The sequence below is a fragment of the Watersipora subatra genome, chromosome 1 (genome assembly GCF_963576615.1).
Source record: "Watersipora subatra chromosome 1, tzWatSuba1.1, whole genome shotgun sequence".
NCBI classification, from domain to species: domain Eukaryota; kingdom Metazoa; phylum Bryozoa; class Gymnolaemata; order Cheilostomatida; family Watersiporidae; genus Watersipora; species Watersipora subatra.
In genome coordinates, this window is record NC_088708.1 from 42,672,875 (window position 1) to 42,700,082 (window position 27,208).

Genomic DNA, 27,208 nt, shown 5'->3' on the forward strand with positions numbered 1-27,208 from the left:
CAAGAAAAAAATTTCTATCTTCAACTCGCTTACCAATTTTATTACCCATGAATAAGTACTTCAAATAATTAATCTACTTTGCCCAAATTTAACCCGGGAGGTTTGCTAACTCACCAAGTGCTGTATGTGAATTCTAAACTTTCCAACTGTTAGCAGCAATTCTTTGTCAATAAGAAAGACCTTTCTCAGATGAGCAATATTTATATAAAAAATTCATTAATAATAATAATACAGACGCAATATTGCTTTGTGTTGTCTTGTTGATCAGTATAGAACTGTTTGAATGCGCACATTCGTTACAACATCCTAACAAAACCTGTTGAATAGCTTAGAAAATGTGACAAAATGATTGTTAACATTTGTTCAACAAATTTTGAAAGTTTCATAAAAACTCATCAGACACTTAGTTCACAGTGGGCATTCAGATCACCATAGCAACAAACAAGCAACAAAAAGTTTTTTATATCTGCATCTTTTTTAATATTTTTTAGCAAAACTCAAGGACTACTATTAACGGTCAATATGGCAGCATACTTTGCTTGTATTCTGCAGTTTCTCAGACAGTGTTAACTTAAACTGTTATTGTTTTTGGTATTTCTAACAGCGTGGATTCATAAGGTGATAAGCAATGCATACCGGTAATGATTAGGTATACATTAAGTTATGAGAATATGAGTTGTGCTACCTTTAAAGGGAAAGCAACTCTAACTAGCAAAAATCCTTTAGCGTGGCATACCATTAATAGTTTCTATAACCAAAAATCATAATTCTACAAAGGAAGTAGAAGTGATGCCCTTCTAATTACTGTAATTGGTTGTTCTTAGCAGAACGCCAGAACGTAAGCTAGAAAAATAATGGCAACTCTTCATTTCTAATTTTATATGAGAACTTCAATAAATAAATATTCATTTAATGTGTGTTAAGCTACAGCGAACTTTCCAATAAGCTGGACAAGTGGGATATTTACACGATGATTGGCCGACCTACTGCACTCCGATATAAAAGCTGTGACTTTAGTATACGAATCATAAAACCACTTCTAAAATTTTTGTCAAGTAGCGACTAATAAATGCTTTTGAATTTATTAAAAGTTTATCTTAGTGTGTGAGTAAGCAACTCCTCTAGGATAGAGTATGATGTCTGCTCACCTTACAGCAAGCAGGAGTTCTAGACCATTATGCTACGACAGCCCTCCTAATGCATGTCCTAGTGTTTAGCAACCGAAAGACACTATAAGTGTGTAGCACAGGGCAACAAACCACATACATGTATAGTACTGCAACAAGTGTTTTGTTTACTTAACATATTTTTTAGTATGCAAAGTAGGTGTATGCATGTTTATTTGTATAAATGTTTATGTGAGGCCATTATATACCTGCTGAGCTGGGTGTAATCTAAACACTGGCACCCGCTTGTAGCAATAGATGAGCAACCTTTTTAACCATTACTTGTCATAATATAAAAAAGACCCTATTATTGTAATACAAAAAATATTAAGCAAAATTTAGCGATTCAGTATCGACTGGAACAGTTGATGTTAATAATAATTGTTAGGTAACACTTGCTAACCAACTAATCAAAATTTCTGCTCGACTGAAATTTGCCTCTATGTAATATCAGCCGAGTTGTTGCATTTGTCTCTATTAAATTGTAAACTAAAGAAGACAATTTCCATACCCAATGAACCATAATGTGACATAAACCTAAAAGTGTTATGCTAGAGCTTAATTGATAGCGAATAAGATTTACCAATTTTGCAAAATCGATTTGCTTCAGTTAATTTACTTGTCAATAGTTTATTTGATACTCTTATAGTGAATCAACATTTGAAATAGTAAACTGGTTTAAAATAACTCGGCACAAACAATTCATTTTTGGGTGTAGAACAGACGGCTCAGCTTCAGAGCTAATATCGTCATAATCAACCAGCTAATGTTCAGTTATACAGCATACAGCTACTATTATAGCCATTACACTTATATACAGTGTATAGCTACTATAGCCATTACACTTATATACAGCATGTAGCTACTATAGCCATTACACTTATATACAGCATGTAGCTACTATAGCCATTACACTTATATACAGCATGTAGCGATTATAGCCATTACACTTATATACAGCATGTAGCTATTATAGCCATTACACTTATATACAGCGTGTAGCTATTATAGCCATTACACTTATATACAGCGTGTAGCTACTATAGCCATTACACCTATATACAGCATGTAGCTATTATAGCCATTAAACTTATATACAGCGTGTAGCTACTATAGCCATTACACTTATATACAGCGTGTAGCTATTATAGCCATTACACTTATATACAGCGTGTAGCTACTATAGCCATTACACCTATATACAGCATGTAGCTATTATAGCCATTAAACTTATATACAGCGTGTAGCTATTATAGCCATTACACTTATATACAGCATGTAGCTACTATAGCCATTACACCTATATACAGCATGTAGCTACTATAGCCATTACACTTATATACAGCGTGTAGCTACTATAGCCATTACACTTATATACAGCATGTAGCTACTATAGCCATTACACTTATATACAGCATGTAGCTACTATAGCCATTACACTTATATACAGCATGTAGCTACTATAGCCATTACACCTACATTTTCCACACTAACTCATAGCATTAGCTCTGTTTGTATCAACTAAAACCTGCATTTACTTGACTAGTCTGTCTTGAGTCTTGGAGCAATGGCTGTAAAGTTAGAGTAATCTATTTGCGTATGTTATTTCACGGCATATATATTCATCGAAACCTTTCCTTGAAATGAAAACATGGGAATTGCTCACCAGAAATAGCTAATAGCAATGGTGATATATTTACAATCTACTAATGCAATGTCAATATGGATTTTATTCGAAAAATTTTGTTTGTTTGTTTTATTTTACATTAAATCATGACATAACAAATTTATAGAAAAAGTAAAATACAATGAGGGCCCATATCTGCAGTAACATGGCGATTCGAGGTGCAGAGTCCAAGTTAACAGATGAGATTGATTGTCAGAAATCAATAAAAATCAATTGTCAATAAAAATCAGAACAAATCTATTCCAGAGAGTCCAGCAAGTACTGCTTCAAAGCAGCCCTAAAACCATCATGACTACTTATTTTCCTTAGCCAAATTGGCAAGGAATCCCATGCTGATGACACACGATAGGCAACCCGTCTATGGCCACCAGTAGAGGAGGAGGGTGGAAGGGACAATGAAAATAAGGAATGACTAGTGTTATAATGTGTTGACAAGTTACTTTGAGATTTAAATTGTGTGAAGGCAAAAAGGCATATTCTTAGTTGGTATAGTTGTTGTATAGGCAAAACACAAGATCTTTTAAACAAAGGAGTTGATGGAAAATATGAGTTTTTATGATTTATTATTCTAAGCAATCGCTTCTGGATGACTAAAATTGTGTTTATGTAGCTCATTGGAGATTTCCCCATGCTTCCAAGCAATAAACTATTTTACTGTTAATTAGAGTGTTATATAAAAGCAAAAGAGGCATTTCTGGTAAGATCAATGAGGCCTGATAAATAAGTTCCATGCTTTGTCGCAGTTGTTTTCTCAACAGTTCTATGTGTCTTGACCAGTTTAGTGTTCTATCTATTGCAACACCTAAAGTTTTTATGCTATCCGTCATTTGTATGTTCTGTCTATTCATGGAAATGTTTTCTGCTAATCGAATTTTATTTTGTGGATTTTGAATAACTATGAAATTAGTCTTGTCAACATTCAATGTTGGTTTGTTTTGGTCACACCAATTTTTTATTGCTTTTAATTCTTTGTTAATTATTGGTATATCTTTATTCAAGTTTTTAGCAGTATAAAATAAGTTAGTATCATCAGCAAACAAAATAGTTTTAAATTTATCAGTACTCTTTACATGATCATTTATATATAACAAAAATAGTGTTGGTCCAAGAATGTATACTTGGGGTACTCCACATTTAATTACTAGAGGTTGGGATATTTTCTGAGATAGTATAACACTTTGAAGACGATTTGATAGATAATTTTGAAGTAATTTTAAACTCGAATGAGAAAAATTTGTCTATTGTATCAAAAGCCTTTGGCAAGTCAATGAATATACCTAAAGCAGATAGACTATTGTTTAAAGCTGCAAGTGTATTGTTTGTAAATTCTATCAATGCTTCACGAGTTCCTTTTCCTTTCTGAAATCCAAAAAGAGTTTCTGCAATAATGTTTTCTTCAATAGTGTAGTTATAGATTTGTTGGTTAATAAGATGCTCAAAGATTTTTGAGAAAACCGGCAGAATAGAAATAGGTCTATAGTTATTAGATAAAAGCTTATTGCCTTTGTTTTTAAATATGACTAAAACTTTAGCACTTTTCATTTTTTTTGGGAAGAACACTGCTTTACGCTCATGTTGAATATGTAGGCCAAAGGTTTTGATAACTCAAGTGAACATGCTTTTACTAATTTTGTGGGAATTCCATCTACGCCTTCTGCTTTGTGTTTGTTTAGATTTGCAATAACTCTCTAAACGGTACACTCATGAACGTCTACAAAATTAAAATCTGAGAATGTATCTATCCCTGAAGCTTGATATTTTCTGAATTTCAAGATCAAAACTGCAATTTTAATGTAATTAGATGATGGTCTGGCCATTACCGGTTGAAATTCTGGGCATGCTGAAATTTTCCTAATCATTTTGGGCTACTTCAAACTGTGTGGGAAATGTATAAAACTATTGAAAGCGAACACAATGTGAGTGAACCAAAATTTTTAATTTGCTATTAAAGATTGATACAGTATTATGAGCTGAGTACGGCTCTAAATTTAACAAAATATATAATTTAAAACTCCGGCATTGGCTATGGAGATTATGAAGTTTAGTAGTTGTTTAGAAAACTCTAGTAATTTATGTAAATAATTATATAAACAACTTCAAGTTTGACTGTAAATTGATCTAACATGTGGAAAAGATCAATAATCCATGAAGTATAATTTAGAGCCATTTCGCAAGAGAGGGTAATCTTTACAGTTTTTCTAATTAAGCAACTTTCAGTTTTTTTTATTTTATGCATCCAAAAAATTTTGTATTGTAAGCTTTTAGATCTGCTACACATTGTCATCTGTCTAAGTTGACTTGCTGGTTTTGGAAGGTGTTTACAGCGTAGACGCAGTCAACTGCAAAATCATGTTTTTGATGTCATGACAACCTGCATATATAACAGATATTCAGCATGAAAACTTTAAGAATAGCACAGCAATCAACAGAATTTCATAAGGATCAAATATAAAAAATTGTATTTAGTAGGTAATGCATTTAAAAATCAACTTTTAATGCCAAATACTAAACTAATTAAAGTCGCTAATAAAAACCTAGTAATATAGTTTAGGTTACTCTTTATTGATCTCAACGCCTGCTTTACCCACAATTACTAACTAATAGCCTAGTAGTTCTACCAGTAGCAAGGTGAGATAGAACACAAAAAAAAGACATCTCAGTCATATAGCAAATTTGCAACGATTTTTGAACCTGTCATCAGAAGTACCTTCCACGTGTAATTGGCATGTCATATTATTTTATTAGTAGTCCTAAATTTGTTTCGAAATTAAAAGAATTGCATTGATAAAACTTAACACAAGATGGTTCAAGTCAAAGTTAAAATCAGCAGCCGGCTGATGTTTAGAAAAGCTCAGATAAATCCGATGCATTCCAGATTTGTTAATGCTTAATTAATGATTATCAGTCTGATGCCACAGTCCGATGCCACAGTCCGATGCCTCGCTAATAAAAACTCATGTTTAAAATATGAGCCAAACTGTTTAGATTTAACGCTCAGCCCTAGTAATCGTACACTGTGATTATTCTTTTAATGTCATGATCTAAATCAACACAAGGATTAAGCTAAACATAATTATAACTATTTACAGAGACAGTACAAGGAGTAAACAAAAAGTAATACTGATGATGTGCAGTAAAACGTTAGTTATGTCCGAAGTTGTACAAATCAGAAAAATAAAAAACCTTAAACGCTCCACAAAGAAGCTAAAGATTAGCTGTAAAGAAAGATTGGAGGTTAACTTTTTGTTTCTGGTAGGCTTCGATATTATTCTAGTAGAGATATACTAACAAGTTTACCGCAATGGAAAAAATCTAACAAAACTCCAGGACACAAAACCATGTAATGCTCTGTAAAAGTCATTACATGTACTATCATAACAAAAAGGACAACAAATAGAGCATTGACAGCCAAAAAGAATTTGAAAACAGAGATTTGTGAAGCATATCTCAAAATAGTTTTTACATGAGAAAACGACCAATGGTAGGAGAGAATAACAAGTAATAACAATAAAATATTCATGTATAGGGTTTGAGAGAAACAGAAATCCGACACCGTATGGTGAGAAGAACACCCATTATTCGAGTTACTACTACATGTGTTACAATATCATTGAGAAACATATGAAGTGTTTTGATAAGAGATTGCTAGTTCAGGAATCTACAGATAATACAATTGTCCATCAGAAGAATAATATTGGTATATACATCGTACATGTATATACCAATATACAATAACTCTATATACATTGTACATGTATATAGAGTTAATCTGGCAAAAGCTTAGCAAATCAGTTGATGCTTTGGCAGATTTATGTTTATTTTGAAAACCTTTAGAGGTCTGTGAATGATTTAGCAGATTACTAACAAAAATCGTGATGACACCAACCTACAAGTGTAAAATCAAAAATTGTCTAAGCCGAGTAACTAGATATGACAACTGGGAGTTGTCAGTATTGAGTAAGCCTAATATTGAGAAGGTAACTTCTAACCTTTGATATTATCTTATTCTCATTACAAAATCACCAAGAATAAAACATCTTGATCCATATGTGAAAAAGCAGGGTCAATCGAGTGAGAGAATCCATATTATGAATAAGGGTAGCTTGGCGAATTGAGCAAATTTTGCTTCAATGGAATCTTTGAATATGTGGGCACTTCCGTATATTGGAGACAGAGAGGTTCTAGTTTCGTGGTGTACATTCTTACAAGTGCAGACAATGCCTTAGTACATGCCATATATTAGGTGGATACGCAGTCAGGCTATTAATTCTCAGCATCCCTCTGTGCATTGTGAGAAGTTTCAACACTGACTTTAGAATTATTCAGTGCTAATGTTATGAATGCTCCTTAAGTATAAATCAATTGAAAGCTTATCATGCAAACAATCTGTTTGTCGCAAGTTCGAAACTATTTCCAGTAATTTTATTTGCTCAATAGTGTATTTAATGATTGACTTGCAACAAAATTCACATTACAGTTATTTGGTATCAAAAGATTCACCATGTCTTACTCTGCTGTGTTGTAGGTGCAAAATATGTGGAAACGTGATTACAATCTTTTTAAAGCTCAAAAACGAACAGTTAATCGCAGCCATCACGAAAACACCGTAAGCTGGAATTAATTTATTTCTCTGACGTACTTAAGAAATTTGGTTATTGTTTTGACATAAATTTATGTTAGTTATCACATAAATTGAAAGGCCAATAAAAGGCTCAATATAAAACTTCTCGTAGCACTAGTTTATGACAAACACTTCGGGTTTACCGAAAAGCCCGTATCAAATATAGATGCTCGCTACTTTACAGTTTTGTTTCGGCTTGGTCTAATCGTCTAGTCGTAATCTGATAATGTGACCCATACTTCTTGCCAAACAGCGCGAACAATTTCTGCAACATTTTTCGACTATCACAGGTGACCAACAGGCTCGTCATATTTATCAGAGGATGATATGCACTCCTTCGAGCTAAGGCTAAAAAATTAAACAAATTTTTACGGTGGGTTTTGAGATATCAGTGAAGATATCAAAATGACAGCATTACAATGATGATGAAATAGACGCGTAAGGACAATAGACATGGTTTTATCAAATGCGAGAAGTATATTTGTGGAAATATTTCGACGAATGAGGTTGCATGAAATGTGAACAGAAGCCCTCTTATTCGGTTACGTCCCATTTGAGCCGTATTGAAAAGGGATTTTAATCTACGGCGTTTTCATGATGGCTGCGATGAACTGTTCGTTTTTGAGCTTTAAAGAGCTTGCAATTAAATTTCTACATATTTTGCACCCACAACACAGCAGAGTAAGACATGGTGAATCTTTTGATACCAAATAACTGTAATGTGAATCGCGTTGCAAGTAAGCCTTTAATAAAGCATTCTCGAAATCAGTAAGGTAAATTTAGGCAAAAGGTAATTTAGCTATAACTGACATGAACATTGCACTACAACAAACACAAAATTACTACACTACATCATGAGAGGAGCCCCTAATAATAAGAGTATTAAATATAATAAACATTTATTACCTAGAATAGGCTTTAGAGTCACTGCATATGTTGGGGATTCAAAACTAGTAAAAGGATTATTTAGTACTTTACTGATTGCTGTCACTGCTTTTTGTAAGTGTGGTTGGTTCAATTTGTTATTCTGAAGCTATGAAAATGCTATGATTGCTGCTTGTGTCCTAATAAACATGAAACTTCAGCAAGAAGGCAACCGCTTCACCTTTAGATATCACAACAAAACTGCTGCGGTCAAAACTCTCATCATTGAAAACAATATTTACAGTTCCGATTTTAAATTCAGCCATTCGGGCAAAAAAATAAAACTCATGCAGAAGGTTTTTATGACTGAGAGAATCGTCTTTAAAAACGGTTGTAAAATTTGAAGTTAATTTTTGTGATAAGATAAATCTTACATATGCATTAATAGTCCTGGAGTAGATTTTACTACGTCATCAGATTCTTTTATGAGAATACGCATGCACATGAACGCTTCTACAATGGCAGAATTAAAATGAGGACTTGTGAGACAAACCATTTTATAGTAAATGCGAGGTCTGAACCTAGATACTTGTTTATCTGGCATCACTTTTTAATCGTCAAAATAAGCAAAGTAGCTAGAAACATGATCGCAGGCTTTCAACAAGCATTAATGAAGCAGTTGATATATCTCTACAAGTTTAGGACAGTCTTGTATTGAAAAATCCATAGACCATAACTTTTAAAAACAGAAGTAGTTTATAAAACCAGTGATTAAACAGCGAATATCAATTTGCTTACGATTAGTGTTCATTGTTACAAATACTAATATAATGAAATGCTTTCAGTTATGTCAATTAGCAAATCTTATTTATGGTGCGATGGCTTTCACTATTGGCGCTCAAACTGCCAAAGTTATCTGTCTGTCAAACTCTTTTAAGAGTCCCTTCTCAGAGGCCTTTTTTGGTGAAGATTTCAAATTTGTGTCTCAGTGAACAGAAAAAACTCAATAATAATAAAAACTGCTAAAGTGAAAAATAGTGTTGGTTCGCTCCGCCAAATCTGTGGCAAATTAAAATAAATTGTTTTTCTGCCATGATAGTAGTTTTTTTAGCTGTGTCCTTTCATATGTCACTGAGACTCCTCTATGATTTTAAATGGTAAAAACTCGGAAAATTTGTACATAAACGAAGGTGTATGAAATCTGTTTATGAAGTGCCTTTATGGCAATGGTTTTAGGCAGGTACACTGTAATATTGCATCGATCGCAGCCATTTCACTTTTTCTTCATGTTCTGCTATCAGTATTGACATAGCATTTTCAATTTTGATTTTCTAAAGCTATGCTCTTTCAGAAACATTGAATTGAAATTATTGTTGGCACATAATATAATGACTATAACTTAAAAGTGTTGGTTGTGTTAACTTAATTAGCAACTTAAATATTATACGCATGAGCAAGAAAAGCAGTGAGAACATTACATTACACGAACAAAGGGATATGATACAAAATTTTTTAGTCACTTTTATAATAATAAATTGTTCATTAAAGCATGAGTCACAATAGTAACATTCGTGTGTTTTTTGTCGAAATAAAATATGTAATACTTAATTAATAAAACAATCAACAAGCTGCACAACCCCACTTCTAGCACTCAATTAATTTTTAAAACTTTACATTTTTGGATGCAAGCTTTAGCGAAATCATTTTGTTGTGAATATTTAAATACGCACATTAGCACCAGAAAATGAAAATTGCCTCTCTTCCTGAAAACCTAATAAAACCCAAGGGTTAAGCGTAATCTAGAACAATTATCTAGGAAAGATACCTCACTGTTGACGATACCTCATTCTCTATATCCGAAACTGACCCTTCATGCCTTCAATCTAAAATAAATGCTGCCCCAACACTTATCCAACAGTGGTGCGTGACAAATCAGATATCTCTTAACATCTCAAAATCTCACTATATTTTAGTAAATCCACCATTTGAATTTTCCTCTGGCAATTTTTATATTCGACAGAAACCTAACAAGACAATCTACTTCTAAACTATTTGGCTTTATCATCAACGACTCTTGAGCATGGTTAGACCGCATCTCATTCATTTCAAATAAAATATCATCTAACCTACGTTTATTTTATAACATTCGTTATCTTATGAACTTTGATACTGCCAGACTATATTACTATAATTTTATCCATTCCTATCTTATATATGGCTAACACATGTTCTACCCTACAACACCTGTAAAATATACTAACACACTATTTATGTTACAAAAAAGCTTTGCGACTTGTATGCAGACCTAAACATACCCCATAAAAACCATCGCTTACCACCTACCAATTTAATAGCAAGCACTATTGGTGTTTTTCCCTTACCTAAGCTATCACAGTACCTTACCTGCTTCACTGCTCATTCAATACTCCACAATAACTCCAATATACTCCACAATATTGTTGGTTAATTGTAAGTTAGCCGTGTTATGTTCATGTGTTAGTTGTGATTTGTTAGCTTGGTTTTCAGTTCCCGAACTGTTCTCGGTAGGAAGCAGTTGTGATATACCGGATGTTTTTGCGTACATTGTTGGTGGATCTTCTCTTGTAGCTGCTCTAGTATTTGCCATAAACCACAACAAACTCCACAGTAAGCTGCTAAATTCATTTAATAATCTCTTCACTCTTTTAAGAACTCTTTCTCTGCAATCTTTTAAAACAAAACTCAAACTACATCTACTTACTATCTTCTGACCAATAATACCATTCATTATCTAGCCTTACCTATTTTAACTATTTTATATTATACGCTGTTTTTATAACTAGAAATTTGTTGTCATAGATACGTATAACTATTTTCACAGAGCTTTATTTGTCCACTTTTGTTTAAACAATATTCATATCACTCCTCAAGCTTGCTTTTTACATATTTTATGCTTTCAGTTCTAACATTACTATATTAATTAGTCTATTCATTAGTTCTTTTAGTTAAAGGATAGTTTTTTTGTTCTTTCTAGTTTTTTTTGTACACTACTCTTTAGTTAGTTTACTTGGTGTGGTACCTTGTAGAAAAAACGTTGTAAAATATGACTATTGATTACCGCAATAAAGATTGCTCATATACGTATAATATATTTCTCAAAGTATGTCCGCATGTCTGTCTGCATTCCGGCTATAGCCATTATTAGAATAACTGTAGCTGAACAACAATGCTGACGCAACGTCATGGAGTACAGTTGTTATATGGGTTTTCAGGTAATTTGACTTACTTGAATACCACACTAACATCAATGATTAATAACCACAAGTTCTACTTCAATCTAGACTATGCTTGTTGTGGTTAATTAGGCTAGGTCAGCCTAATTGTTTATTCAATGGTTGCTAACAGTATGAGTATGGAACTTGACCCAAATCTTTGTGCAGGCCTCAACTATGCTAACTCTCAGATGTTTGGTATAGCAATCAAAATATCTTTTATTATTATGAACCAAAGCCTAATACACAAGTAGCAAAATTCTAAAATATAAGATAGATAGAAAGCAATAGAACTAAGTAAAGATAATCTCTTACGCCAACGGCTCGCTGTAAATGCCCTTAAGCTCGTCTTGTACGTCTACAAGTGTCACTGTCAAAAGAGGATGAGCTACTAAAAATTGTTAGCTTTTATAGGTATTCAGGATAGCCTGAGGACGGTACGTATAATGTTCGTATTATATCTTTGTGTTGTAGGAGTAAGTCCATTGGAGGGAACTCTGTCTCTGAGCCGTCATCTGATTAGCGCTATATCTGTGTCTTGAAACTGGGATTGTATAACATTGATTGGCGCTGTGTTATGTAATGGAAAAGTGCTGACTCAGGGTAAGCTCAGTTATCTTTGGTTGTGCTTGGTCATGGTTGGTAGATGTAATTGTATCCCAAATTCCTTTGGCGGTGTTGACGTGGTGTTGACGCAGCAGTTTCCAAGATTGATGTTTAATCTTTTAATGTCTCTTTACATTCCCTGCTGGTATCTTGTTTTTGAAGTATTTCAATACAACATTTCTCCCGCTGTTAAAGAACGATATGTCCTCATATCGGTATTCCGTAGTAACGTTGCTGTTGGCGTAACGGTAGTAAAATAAGCAGAATATATAAAATGAAGTTATAAAGTTATAGTTAGAATTAAGATGTTTAAAACCCATATACCCGAGTTAATAATAAAAAAAAATATAATAATTCGTAAAACCAAAACCATAAAGATGTTAAGAGTGACACAAAAAAATTTTTTTTTTTTTTTTTTAGAGCAATAAGGTATGTGTTAGTAGTAGAAGTAAATGGTTGTTAGTTTGCCTTGTGGTATATGCGAGTGTCAATTGTCCTTTCGAGATCGCGTATTATTGTACTGGTGTTTGTATTGCGTCTCCCTTGGCAAAGTAAACGGGTCCTCCCGTATGTCGGTATGTATGGGTGGTTGTAAGCGGCGGGTAGTCATTGGTCTCATGGTCAGGAAAGAAAGCTAAATCTTGAAATAGAAACTTCACATAACATTGTAGTAAAAATTGGCGTGCTTTTTGGAATTCTAAAATCTCAAAATAAATATTATAATATGCATGACTCAGTTGTGTGTAAGAACCTTTTCATTCTCCAATGCTGGAGCTACCTACAGAAAGAAATTCCAAGCATCTGTGTTCATCACTAACCTGTCTTATCCTAAAAAATATGAAGTCACAATAAAAGTTAACAGTTTTAAATGAGTTCGTTTTCTGGTATGTGCCGTGTCTATTTCACAATAAAGTCTATCCTAAAAATTCAAAAGTCAATTTTCATTACATGAAGTGAGCACGCCAATTTTCTTACAGTGGCTAAAGTTAGATTTTCATCTCAAAGTTGGGTGAACCATGGTGTGTTCAATTAAGTTAGTCAATGAATCAACCACTATCTGAGATTGGAAAAAAAAGATACGGCACTGTTTACCTGTCAAGGGAATATAGATGTTAGCATGTGGTAAAACCATATGTTGTGGTTAGTAGTAGGGATGGTTAATCATTAAAGCCGAAAGGTATAAATACTGTGGGAGACGTTACGCAGTATTTCTCTCTTTTAATTTTTCTCCTTTGCAATATGTCAAATAGAACATTCGTTGACTCAATCATTTCTGATCTATTGTCAATTGTAAGAAGGTAGGTCAGGCTAATTATCCGATTGAAAGTCATCAAATTGGGTTAGGTGTAACATAGTCAGTGTACTTACCATGAGCGTGTTGATATCTGTCTCTGACGTGGCAGGCTATGTGAAAGAGAGTTCGGCAGTCAGAACTCACCCGCTACAGTCTGTGCCTCTACACAGACCGAGGCCATTTCGGCGGGTCCGGCCAGACCCTTGCAAAGGGTGCAGCCGTTGGCCGTCCCTGGGTTGGAGAGGGTGCCACCCATCCGACTGGCGCGGCGTCCGGTGGGGTGGGGTGCAAGGCTCCTCCGTCATTTGGAAGAACAGGCAAGGTGAGTCATAGTGTTTGTAAGTGTTATTTAGTCGTCTCTTCCTTCTTCTAGGTAACAGTCTTGTAAATGTCCTGTGTCTTCAAATTTTAGGTCACAAGCCCCGAGAGCGCTCCCGGCGGGGGAGGAGGAGAGCTCGGAGGAGGGGTCGGTAAACCCGACAGAGTGTGGGCCAGAGTGCCTGGCCTGGGTTAGGAGGGGTTACAGGCGGTGCATACACGGGGCACGATTTTGTACTGATTGTGGTAATTTTACCCATAGAGATCTCTGGTGCGAGTGTGCCAACGGGGTGTGACCTTGTTCTGATTATATTAATGAAAAATAAAGATCATTGAACAATTTCTTATTTGTCTCAGTAAGTTATGTTAGTCGTGGTCTATCAATAGGAGTCGTATGAAGTCTTCGGGTGGTAGTCTGTCGAGATAGTTGTCGTAGTGTAATCTTAGACTTTTTTGTTCCGGTTGGGATATTTCCGTGATAAATCACGTTGTCCTGGAGTCTAATTAGTCATATGTTTATTCGGTGTAGTTAATCTGTCACTGTCTGGAGGTCGCTTTAATGGTTTGCGCAATCGTTGATCTTGGAAAGTGGGCGGAGCTACTGGTTGGCTGGCGGGAAGATATTGGCCAATGATGGGGCCCGTCTGGTGTCATATGATCAGTATATTATCCTTCGGCGAGTTCTTAGTCTTGTTCCCTTCATTCTTCCTTGTGTAATTAAAGGAAAAGCATGTGCAGTAACGGGGTTGCGTTTTTCTTGGTTGTATTTTGGTCGTTGGGTTGGTCTTATCCCATCACGGAAGCGGTGAGTCCATTTCTTTAATCATATGCGTATGAGTGATTACTAGATGATAGTAGTTCGTGTCGGTGGACGATTTTTGGATTGAATCTTTTCTTTTAGCCATGTGACCTCACTAGGTGTACCTGCTTCGGCAAGGTCAGCGCCTGTATCAGCTTGACGACCGGTGCACCCGCTGTGGATATCACTAGCAAGGATGCTTGGGGTACGATTATGGCAGCGCGTATCACTGTCCCGACTGCTTGTAAGTGGGAACTTCTTTTTTTTGTTTTGTTGTTGCTATTTTCGTCCGTTTTCTTATTCCGTCGTGTCTGATGTCAGTGCTAATGCTTCTTTCCACTATTGATTCCTTGTAGCGCCTGAAACTTCAACTGATCTGGCCTTTAACCAATCCTCGGCATGGCCTTCTCGCTTTATAATGGGAGCAGATGTCACGTCTGATCTTCCAGTGGTCGTCGGTAAGTTGTTAAACTTGTCTTAATTGAATGAAATTGAGTTACAAAAAAAAATTGTTCTTTTTTTTTTTAAATAGTTGTCTCGAGCGTGTAGTGGTTAAGTTTTCTAATAGTCTCATTCTGTTAATCGTAGTCCTGGCGGAGTTAATTCTTTAGGAAAAGTCCGTTTTGGTCCAAAATCGTGTTCCATTTGTGCGGGTAAGAACTGTAGTTATACATAATATTTGAAATCTTCTATCCTCTTAAGCTTCGGGCTTCTTCGGAGTCCGTGAGTTCTCTCTTTCTTTCGTTCGTTCCTGTTCATAGCTAGGTGGCAGGGTTTGGCTATAATTTTCTGTTGATTGCATGAGTTCTGTTTCAGGTTCATATACGTCATCTTGATTTATGTCTGTCGTCAATGGTTGATTTTCTGTTTCAGGCGAATCATCATAGCGGTGCTCTTCATCGGGTTCTATTATTTCTCCTGGGAATTGAAAATGTACCTTCTTATCTGCCGATGATTCGCCGTTTTCCGTCGTATCTTCTGGTAAGTGTGAATCAAACTGTTTGTCATCTTCCTGTGGAGTGTCCTCTTGTACCTCAGTTCCATCCTGTTCGGTTTTGTCTTGTTCACTATCTGTTCCTTCTGGTGAGTTTAATTCGAGGGTGATGTCTGAGTGTTCTCCTCTAATAAGTGGTCCAATGTGTGGCTTAAGCATGTTGAGGTGTACGGTAATAGCTGGTTGGTCTGGGCGGTCGAAAGGTTGAATGGTGGCATTGGTGTCGGTCCTGCTTTTAATTATGTAAGCGTCTTTCCATTTTTTGATAAGTTTTGATGTCTTGTTTCTATAACCTCTCTTGTCGTAGTAGAGAACATAATCTCCTACTTGTAGAGAGCTGGGTGAAGCTTTCTGGTCGTAGTAACTCTTCTGTCTGGCTTTCCCTTTCTCCATTAGCTCTCTAGCTTTCTTCCAAACCGTTGTCATTCTTTCGTGTAATTTTGATTTGTACATGCCATCGTCTGCTTCAATTGGTTCCGGTGATGGTTTAGTCAGGTCGTAGGGTAGTTTCATTTCTCTGCACATTAGTAGTGAACTTGGTGAAGCTTGTAGAATCGTATGTTTGGATGAGTTGTGTGCGAGTTGGCAGAATGGTATGTATCGAGGCCAGTCCTTGTGGTCGCTCGGGTTTACGAAGTGCGATAGCATGTTTGCTATTGATTTGTTGTAAATCTCGACCTGTCCGTTTGTCTGGGGCCTGTAAGGGCTGGTGAATCTGTGTTCCACTCCTAGAAGTCTGTTAGTTTCTGCGATCATTTCGCTCATGAAGTTTTTTGCACGGTCGCTTAATAGAATCTTTGAAGCTCCATATCTGCAGAATATCTGTTCTACGTACACTTTAGCAACTGTTGTGGCTAGTTGGTCTTTAGTTGGTATAATCTCTGTCCATTTTGTGAAGTGGTCTGTGAAAACGAGTATGTGCTTCATTTCACATGAGCTCTCTGTTAGCGGTCCTTGAAAGTCGACAGATAGGACTTCAAATGGTGCTTTAGCCATCTGGGTGCCGAGTGGTACTCGTGTAGGTGAGTGTGGGTTTTTCCGTTGTTGACAGGAAATACAGTGTCGGATGTAATCTTCCACTTCTCGTGACATAGCTGGGAACCAGTACTTATCCTTAGGTTTCAACAAAGTTTTCGTCACTCCTGGGTGCATGGCTGTCAAACTGTCATGGATAGCGTAGAGTAGAAGCGGTCGCTGCACTGCGGGTATGGCAAGTAGTAATTTCTCATCCTGTTTTCGGTACAAAACTTCTCTTTTTAGCATGAAATTTTCGCTGTCTGTAACAATTTCTCTTCTTCTTGCTTTTCCTGCATCTTGTGGAAATTTAGATTTAGCAAGATACCTCCAAATAGGTCCTAGAAAGAAATCCTTCTTCTGATCTTCTCTCATGTCAACATCTATCGCTGATGACGGTGAATCTGTGTTGATGGCTGTGACTGCTCTCGATAAAGCGTCTGCTACCTTATTTTGACTGCCTACCTTATGTTCTACTTCAAAGGTGTAGTCTGAGAGTTGGATAGCCCATCTGGCTAGGCGTGGAGATAACTCCGGCTTCTTAAGGATGTAGGTGCATGCCGCATTGTCTGTGAAGATCTTGAAAGGTACGTTCATCAGGTAAGCTCTGTAGTGTTTGACCGCTGTTACTATGGCGAAGAGCTCTTGTTCACATGAGTCCCATTTCTTCTCGGTTTTATTCAATGTTCTGGAGTAGAAAGATATCGGATGTTCTTTTCCGTCGGCTTGCTTTTGTGATAGTACTGCTCCTATGTTAGCAGATGATGCGTCTGTAGTCAGGATAAAAGGTTCTTTAAAGTTTGGGAAGCTAAGTATAGGGGCAGTGGTGATACGTGACTTCAGAATTTGCATTGCTTCTTCGCATTCTGGGTTCCATTCGAACTCTTTGTCTTTACTTGTTAGCTGTGTGATGGGTGTAGCAATTTTCGAGAATCCTTTTATAAATGTCCTGTAGTAGCCGAACAGTCCTAGCAATCTTTTGGCTTCCGTCTTATTCCTAGGTGTGGGGAATTTATCTATCTTCTCCGTGTTGTGTGGTGCGACTGCTATACCTTCTTCTGATATGATGTGTCCTAGGTACAAAATTTCTCTTTGGCAGAGTTGGCTCTTCGATGGTCTATACTTCAGTCCGGCGAAGCGAAGACGGGTGAAGACGGTTCTCAGTAGCTGGATGTGTTCCTCAAAAGTCTGTGATGTCATCAGCCAGTCATCTAGATAGACACAGCTGCTGCCTTCACTAATCAGGTCTGCCATGATGGCCAATGCTAGTCTTGTAAAAGTAGCTGGGCTGCCTGACATCCCTTGTGGCATGGTATTAAACTCGTAGCATCCGAATGGAGTGATGAAACCTGATTTTTCCCTTGAGTCTTTATGTAGAGAAACTTGAAAGAATCATGAGCACAAATCTATCGAGCTAAAAGATTTCTTCCCATGCATGATCTCTATTGCGCTGTTGATTGAAGAAATGGCCATGGACTGCTTCACTGTGGCAGCGTTTAGTTTGCGGTAGTCTACGCAGAATCTCTAGTTGCCATCTTTCTTCCGTACTAAAACGACTGGTGATGTCCATTTACCTGAGCTAGGTGAAATGAGATCTTTTTCTTGCATCTGATCGATCTGTTGTTTGATTTCAGCTCTCACTCCTACTGGTATGTTATATGGCTTGCTCCGTATTGGCATGGTACCTGGTAATGTTTCCACCACGTGCTCTACTATTGATGTTCGTCCAAGCTTGGTGATTCCTTCTCCAGCGATGTCTAAAAACTCGTCCACAAGCTTTCTCAACTCATTGAACTGTTCTTCCGTCAAATTCATCTTCGAGATGTCTAGCTGGTCGCTTGGAAAGGAGCGGAGCTTCTCCGGTTCTACAGGAGTTGTCGGCACACTGAGCAATCGTAAGTCCTCATCTAAGCTTTCTATGCTTCCAACCATAGTGTCTTTCTTCAGCTCAAAAGGTTTACTGGTTGGGTTGATAATGGGGATTATTATCTTCCCTTGGTCAACTCGAGTTGCTGATCTGCCGATCATCAGTCTTTTCATAGTGTCAGTGTTTCCTTCAAATAAGCATTCTTTTCCTTCGTAGTTGCTATCTACGTTTGCTACGATTGCCACTTCTGTAAATGGTGCTACTTGGATATTGTTGCAGATGTATGCTGAGCTGGTGGAGCAACTCTTTCCCATGGCGATGGCTGGTCCGTCATTGATGTGAAGAGTACATCTGTCGAAATTGTAAGTGATTGTGCCAAGTTTGCTCATTAAATCTGTTCCTAAAATTACTTCATGTGAGATACCATCTGCTATGTAAAACCGATGTCTTCCATTCCATTCGCCTCCGATGTTCAAAATCACCGTTGATCGTCCGATGATATTCAAAGTGTTTTTGGTTACGCCTGTAGCTGTCAGGTCGCTTGGTTGTAAGTGTAGATTCAGTTCGCGAGCAAGTCATGTATTGATCAGGCTTATCGTGGCTCCTGCGTCGACGAGTGACGTGCAGATAAATCCGTTGATCTTGACATCTACTGTGGCTCTTCTACAATCTTCTCTTGAAGCGTTGGTAACACCGTTAACCTGTTCGGGGTGTCTTCGTAGAGTATGCATATTGTGTGCCTGCGAAAAGTATTCATTCCATGCCTTCAAGCATTTACGCTCTTCGTCAGTTGCTCCTGGTCGTGTGTATTTGGGTACATAGGGTTTATATGATGGAGGCGCGCTGCTTAAGTCTTCAGATGATAATTCGATTTCTGAGTCCTCCGGTGGTGCGGATGGGTCATTGCTGGACTCTGTTTCGGATTCGTCTTCTCGTCCTGGCATATCGGTTAGTCCCAGTGCCGTCTCCACATCTGAAGCATTTACCGTTGCGCTCTTCCTTGCTTTGTATATAAAGCATCCTTTTGTGATTCCCCCGATGACTGTTGATAAAACCATTAATGTGAGAACGATGTTACAAGCAAACGTCCATAGCTCATAACCTGAGGCTACGTGTTCTCCAAATAGAAAGCTGAATAGGGTTGAGCCAAATAGTTTCTCTCTGCTCTCTATGGTGTTGTAATGTAGGGTGTTATGGCGGTTCGTGACGATTCCCATAGCCTTTAGTACTCTTTTCTGTCGGTCTAAGGTAGATAGGAGTTCATTCAGTCCTCCGTAATCGTCTGTGTTTGACCATCCTAACACATGGGCTCTGCTGAATATTGTTTCTTGTATTTGTAGAGGCTGGCTGCCGAGGTTGATGTCCGGAATGCTCAAGTCGGTGGCTTCTCTTATTGGCGAAATCGTTCCATTCGGAAAGTACTCAGAAATGTTACCTTCCAGCATCATCAATGTGCCTCTTTTTGTCTTGCAATTGACTGTATAGGTGTCTGGGTGTATCACATTGTCCTTTGGATTAAAATATCCAATTTTTTCTGTACCGGCTATTTTGATTTTCATCGGAATAAATTCTGTGCAATTATTCTCTTCCATTGGTAGTACTTCGTATTGACTGTTGTTGAGTATGGTACAAGGGTAAACTTGAAGGAAACCCAGACCTGCTGTAGCAACAACATTTGGCTTGTCCAGTAAATATCTTGCGCTGAGTGTTGGGTGTTCTCCTAATAGCATGGTAACTATTTGTAAAGTCTCAGCTAGATTGTGGCAGGCGTAGAAGTAAGCTGACCAAAATAATTCTTGAGCCATCTTAGTTTGCTGGTAGGCGAGTGATTGTAGCATTGAATTGAAGAGGGCAGCGCTTTGACCCTCTACTGATATCCTTGCCTTTATCGTATCGTTAATTGTGACATTCGTCAATGGTGTAAGAAATTTCACTATAAGGCCTTGGTCCGAAAGCGAAACGTTAGAGTCGTTACAATCTTTACGTGAATTCATTCCCGAGTTGTAAAATGTCAGAGCTAAATCTCGTTTATTGGAGACAAAATGTGCGTCGAAGAATTCTCCTTCTTCGTTGAACCATGGCGTGTATTCACATGTTTCGACTATGTCCAGGTCCCACATAAGCATTGATCCGTCGTTTAATTCACAAAAACCGTTGTTGTAATTGCAGTGGCTGACGTCTCCGGCTGTACTTTCGAATTCGTCAGATCCGTGTCTCTTGTATAGGTAGGTTTCCACATAACTGCATTGCTTAGCGCTGAAGGTTTTCTGTTGGCAGCACCATACGTACATGGCGTTGGTTGGTTCGTTTGTAATATAAATTCCATCTCCTCCATGTAAAACTCCCGCTTGGCACTTCTTATGTATTACCATGTCGGTGCATTCTTCTAGGGTTACCTTCTGGGTGCTGCTTGAGGTTGTCCTGGTCTTAATGTCTCCGAAAAACGAAATTTGTGTCGTGACGTGTGTGGTGAATTTCGTGCACTGGTAGGCGATAGTCTTTTGCTTGATCATATTCTTTTTGTAGATAGTTACGTTAACTTTCTGGGGTGCCATGTCTGATTGTTTGCTGGTGTCTGTTGAGCATTCGTATTCTTGTTTTACTCGAAATGTTTGTGGAGAATCGTTCTCTCCTGTGCCGCAAATCATGGGGTTGTTTGGTTGTCCTTTGAATGCTGTCGCCTCGGTAACGCATAAGGCTAAGCATAAAAGGCTAAATTGAAAGTAGCTGGCAATATTGAACAGGCCGAGCCGTCCTCCGGTGAATCTTCTACGTTTAGGTCGTCGGTCTACGGTATTAGTGCGTTGATTTCTTGTAGTTTCTACGCAATTGACCGTTTCGAATGAAAGGTTGTCTTCTCTAGGTCTTCTCGCGTTTAATGAGACATCGCTATCGTGATTAGTTGTTAAAAAGTTATGCACGAATTCTCGCGTTGTCAGGCTTTCATCGGATTTTAAGGGAGAATTTGACACCTCTGCGACTGGATAGCTTGTAGGACATCTCCCGAATGCGTGAGTCTTATTACAGTATCTGCAGTAAGCCTGCGTATTAGCGTTTCTTGGTCTTCCATATTCATAATTTCCTCTTGAGCTATCATTTCTAGCTTGGGAATTGTAACGTCCATATTGTGGTTCTCTTCTGTATTGTGTTTCTCGCGGTCGGTACTCATTCCTTGTCTGCGTGTCCTGGTATCTCGGTCTTCGAGGTGGGGAATATCTGCCTCTTTCGGGTGAGATTCTATCATCTCTTCTTCGTTGGCTGTAGCTCCTGTTGTATGAATTCGTTCTAGATTGCTGTCGGTAACGTTGACGGCCATTATAATTATTCCTTGGAGCTGAGTAACCTCCTCTACTTCGGTAATCTCTTGGTGTCGCCTCTCTTCTCGAAAATTCCATTTCATTTTCCTTTATTCTTTTTGCTTGGTCGTTCACTAACATGGTCAATCCTTGTAATTGTCTTGTTAACGGTGCGAGAGAGTCAGTGTCTACTTGGTTAACACTCATCGTCTTATTTCTTGTCACTGCTCTATCTATGGCTTCCAGGTTTCTTGCTTCCTTTAGAGCTTCTTGTAAACTGATGTTTTCTTGTTTCAGGATCGATCTCTGATAGCTTTCCTTCAGGCCTCCTATGAATGCGGATTTTATTACCTGGTCGTGATTCACTTCCGGTAAATCTTTAAACACTGATCGACCTGCAGCCACAATCTCGGAGTAGAAATCGTTGATCGATTTCTTCCCTTGGGTGATGTTCCACAGGTTCTTCTCTCGGAGTGGTTGATCGACTCGAAAAGCAGATATCAGCTCTTTCTTCAAGGAGTTGTAATCTATCGCGTAAGCTGGCTTAAGCTTTATGACGTTCCTATAGGACTCTCATGCTGGTCCAACAAGTTTAGCAGGTAGAGTTTGTGCTAGCTGTCTGTTGTCGTAGTTGTATGGAGCCATCAATATTTCCCATCGTTCAAGGTAATCTTCAAAATTATCTCCTTCCCTGTATGGCTCTATGATATCAGCGTTAGGTATTATACTGATAACAGGTGGTCCGGCCCGAGGTGGTGGGAATAGCAGTTGTCCATCAGCCATCCTTGGTGCTCCGTTAGCAAACGGGTCGAACTCTATGAAATTATCGGAGTCGTCCCCGTTGAGGTCTGCACCTTGTGGGCACTGCTCTTGTGGTTCGGGGGTAGCCGGGTCCTGTTGTTGACCTCGTGGGCTCTGGTCTTGGGGTCCGGGGGTAGCCAAGTCTCGTTGTTCGCCTCGTGGGCTCTGGTCCGGAACTTTGATTCGGCTTCTCAAGCTTCTTATTGTCGTAGAAGGTGCTTTATTAATTCTCTTCCTTGGCATTTTACAGTCCAGCTGTGTTGCCTTGGGTTAGCTTATACAAGCTGCGGGAGTAGCTCAACGCTAGCTTTGGCTGCTCCCTTTTGGGTGTTGTATCGTTGCTGCTGGTTTGACTCCTGGTTGTAGTGAAGGGTATATGCATGTAGGATCTGGTCTGCTACAACAAACTCAGCTAATATGCAACCTATGAGCAATGGGCTCTATGATTTATAAATATTCTTATATGTAAGTAGCTGACAGGGATATTTAATTATTGAATACTTTTATGTTAAGGCAAGTATCGAGTAAGTAACAAAGAAAATGTAGTCTATTATGTCTGTCAACGAGAAAGTTATTATGTATAGGAAGGGTTGTTTTCCAAATGATTGGAGTTCAACCGTAAGAATGAGTCTGTAACGTTTATATATAAGTAAACAGCGTAACAAAATGTAGAGGATTAGTGTCATGAGCATATGAATGCAGTCAATCGCTGTTATAAGTTAGTAGTTGTCAGTTCAGTATCTTGTCTGAAATATTTCTAGAGTTGTGTAGTCTGTGCACTATATTAGTATCTAATTGAAAGTTTATACTCGAGTTTAAGTTTCTTATAGTAGTGTGCTTGTCTATAAGTCAAGCTGATGTAACTTAATTATAACCGGTGTATTATTATTGTTAGGCCTTATACGTATGTAAATGTTAGGTGTAATAACCTAGAGCTCTGTGTATCTACAGTCACTAATAGAATGAGGATATGCTTTCCCGCAAACGAACCAGTCGGAAAGGATATGTTTGATTTCCCGCGAGCTGCAGTCGGAAATGGTATGAAAAGTGTATGAAAAGTATGAAAAGTGAAAGGTATGAAAAGTGTGAGCATGTGACTGGATAAATCTGCAGAATTGAACGTACAAGAAAAGTTGCCAATGTGTGAATAGATTTATGCTTTCTCTGCAAGCGAAACAGTCAGAAAGGTAAATCAAAGTGTCCTGAGAAATTTGTGAAATTGTACGTATATCAAATTGTCAATGTATCTGCACTTTCCCTGCGAACGAAACAGTCGGAAAGGTAGGCAGTATAGTTATAACAGTGCTCAGCTGTATGTATAGTCTCGATATTCCTTTCCCGCAAACGAAACAGTCAGAAAGGATATATGAGTTTTATTTCCCGCGAGCTGCAGTCGGAAATAGAGGACACTATGGCAAAAGTGGAAGCACGCGGCTGTGAAATTGTTTATATGATTTCCCTGCAAGCGAAACAGTCGGAAATAGTAAATTAGTTGTTTTCTCCTAGGCAAATGTAAATCTGACCTCAGATTTTCTTAAAATAGATTAGGATCCTCAAGCCTATGAGTAGTATGTAAGTGGGTGGTCAGTCCCAATATAGGCTGTAATTAAGCGCTGCGCAAGTATAATGAAGGTGTTACGAAAGGTTATGCTTTGGCTAAAAGATATATCTAGATTAGTCACCAAGCCTCAGCTAACATGGACTTTGTAATTAGTCCCACAATAGATATGTTAATTATCTACCTGCCCAGTAGAATATAGTGACCAAAATAAAATATTCTAGATAGTCAAGCAACCAGATATGAATAGAGATGGAGACGTTAGATCTATGGTAAGCGCTACGAAATATTATGAGAGTGTTACGAAAGATTTAAAAGCGTTTGAGGGATACCCACTTAGCTATGCGAAAGGTTGGTGACCGATAAGGCACCTCCACCAAAAATGTTATATGGGTTTTCAGGTAATTTGACTTACTTGAATACCACACTAACATCAATGATTAATAACCACAAGTTCTACTTCAATCTAGACTATGCTTGTTGTGGTTAATTAGGCTAGGTCAGCCTAATTGTTTATTCAATGGTTGCTAACAGTATGAGTATGGAACTTGACCCAAATCTTTGTGCAGGCCTCAACTATGCTAACTCTCAGATGTTTGGTATAGCAATCAAAATATCTTTTATTATTATGAACCAAAGCCTAATACACAAGTAGCAAAATTCTAAAATATAAGATAGATAGAAAGCAATAGAACTAAGTAAAGATAATCTCTTACGCCAACGGCTCGCTGTAAATGCCCTTAAGCTCGTCTTGTACGTCTACAAGTGTCACTGTCAAAAGAGGATGAGCTACTAAAAATTGTTAGCTTTTATAGGTATTCAGGATAGCCTGAGGACGGTACGTATAATGTTCGTATTATATCTTTGTGTTGTAGGAGTAAGTCCATTGGAGGGAACTCTGTCTCTGAGCCGTCATCTGATTAGCGCTATATCTGTGTCTTGAAACTGGGATTGCATAACATTGATTGGCGCTGTGTTATGTAATGGAAAAGTGCTGACTCAGGGTAAGCTCAGTTATCTTTGGTTGTACTTGGTCATGGTTGGTAGATGTAATTGTATCCCAAATTCCTTTGGCGGTGTTGACGTGGTGTTGACGCAGCAGTTTCCAAGATTGATGTTTAATCTTTTAATGTCTCTTTACATTCCCTGCTGGTATCTTGTTTTTGAAGTATTTCAATACAACACAGTCATTAGAAGCCTAGCAGCTTACTGGAACTTTTCATTGGCAATGTACCAGGCTAATAGCTTGAAAATTACAGTTGTTTGACATAGTTTTAAAACCTTTGCAGTTGTTTTTATTTTTCTCCTGATTTATTTTAAATACACAAAACACTTCTCTCATGATATGTAGTTTGAAAGGGAAATGTTGTTATATGTTAAATACAATTCAATTTTCTGTTTAGACTTTTTTATTACGTCATGGGCAACGCCGGGTAGCACAGCTAGTATACGTATAGGGGTAAGTGACGCTAGACAGCCGCTCTCAGGCTTGTTGGTAAAATATAGTTCCTATCCAAAATTTTTTGGAAGGGCTTCGGTATAGAGTATATACGGTAATACCAATCATTCAATAATAGGGTAATACCATTGAACTTAAAACTACTGAAATGGCAATCACGTGACTTTTACGTTGATAATGATACGTAACGTATGCGCCATATTGAAGAGCTAATCGAATGCTAGTTCTGTTTGTAAACAAACGGTGAAAAATGACAGAAATGTACATGTTGAATAGTTATTTTCCAGCTGGGTGTTAATGAAAACTCCTCCTACACAACGTTTAGGGTGCCCTGATAGAAGAAAACCTACTTATAACATATGGAGTGGGATATATCCAATGATAAGTAGATGTAAAATAGATTTTCGTGGACCATGTTATTCATACAAATTGTTGTATTACAGATGCATAAACCCAGCAAATGATATATTCAGGCAAATAACAACTGTTTCATTATATTAAAATTTATATTACATATGCATAAATGCATATGGAAAAACTTAGCACATGAGGTATTTCGATAAAAACAACACATGGTATGCTGCCAAAACAGAAACTGTTTTCAAGATTTAAGTGATAATAGCTTATGAATGTATGATATGTGTTATATACTCACATGCTAATGCTCATTGGTCCTTGACCTTTTCACGTGCTTCCTGTTTACGGCATTAGGGCCGCTTTTACGTCAGTCGTGTTTATGTAGCCAAGATGGCCTAATACGTTTAATAAAGTCTCACTTAATCCAAGCAATCTGATCCAAGTTATAACAGATTGGCGACGAGGTTGTGTTTATCGGACTCTGTAACTACTACAGCGATGCCTGTTGGAAATTTGCAAGAATTTAGACCCGATGTTGAGGACTGGTCTACCTATAAAACGAGGCTTACCTCTTGGATAGTTATAAACGATATTACGGCGGCTGATAAGAAGGCGTCTTTGATTGCTGTACTGGGCGGTGAGGCGGTACAGCTGCTGATCAACCTTTGTTCACCTGATCGTCTTGATGATCAGTCGTATGCCCAGTGTGTGACTTTGCTTGATGGACATTATGGTCGTAGAAACGAGGTAGCCGAGGCCTATGTTTTTGACACTCGCACACAGTCTGCTACTGAGTCAATCCCGGAGTTTGTTTTGGCGTTGAAGAGGCTCTCAACACATTGTAACTTTGGCCCATCTGACCAACTGAAGCAGAAGTTGCGAAATAGGCTTGTGGCAGGGGTGAGGTCTGACGCTATTCGTCAAGCCCTAATCAGAGAGGGGCCAACTTTGACATGGGATGCGGCAGTCACTTTGGCCTCACAGATGGATGACTACCAGTCAAGCGCAATGGCTCAGCAGACCAACAACCCTACGGCAGAAATCAAGGCAACTCAGTCTGGCAGGAAAGATCCAGCTGCTCAGAGGTTCCAGGTCCCCCAAAATTCAGCCCCTGGCCTGGGACCACCAGCAACCAAAGCTAAGTATCTTACTTCAAAATGTTGGAGATGTGGAAAATCCAATCATTCAGCTGACCAATGCAGGTTTCGAGATGCTACTTGCCACAACTGTGGTCGACTCGGCCATATTAAGCCTAT

The 27,208-nt window shown here is 38.0% G+C and overlaps 1 protein-coding gene across 2 annotated transcripts; it reads left to right on the top strand.

Moving 5' to 3' along the window:
• Positions 1-14,529: 14,529 nt before the first annotated feature.
• LOC137385488 (uncharacterized) lies at positions 14,530-25,136 on the top strand. Of its 2 annotated transcripts, XM_068071958.1 has the most exons (5): positions 14,530-14,612; positions 14,709-14,850; positions 14,963-15,064; positions 22,075-22,311; positions 25,012-25,136. In XM_068071958.1, exons 1-4 carry the CDS (start codon positions 14,538-14,540, stop codon positions 22,110-22,112), a joined length of 357 nt encoding a protein of 118 aa, XP_067928059.1. In that variant the 5' UTR covers positions 14,530-14,537; the 3' UTR covers positions 22,113-22,311; positions 25,012-25,136. The 2 variants fall into 2 exon arrangements, 1 of the variants encoding a protein (XP_067928059.1); XR_010977779.1 differs by lacking the exons at positions 14,530-14,612; positions 14,709-14,850; positions 14,963-15,064 and adding an exon at positions 21,389-21,492.
• The last annotated feature ends 2,072 nt before the right edge of the window (positions 25,137-27,208 follow it).

Bases quoted from the DNA above. Each gene is read 5' to 3' on its own strand.
- LOC137385488 (XM_068071958.1), top strand. From the start codon at position 14,538: ATGTGCAGTAACGGGGTTGCGTTTTTCTTGGTTGTATTTTGGTCGTTG. The intron at 14,851-14,962 runs GTAAGTGGGAAC...GATTCCTTGTAG, and splicing joins TATCACTGTCCCGACTGCTT to CGCCTGAAACTTCAACTGAT. The intron at 15,065-22,074 runs GTAAGTTGTTAA...TTCTTGTTTCAG, and splicing joins TGATCTTCCAGTGGTCGTCG to GATCGATCTCTGATAGCTTT.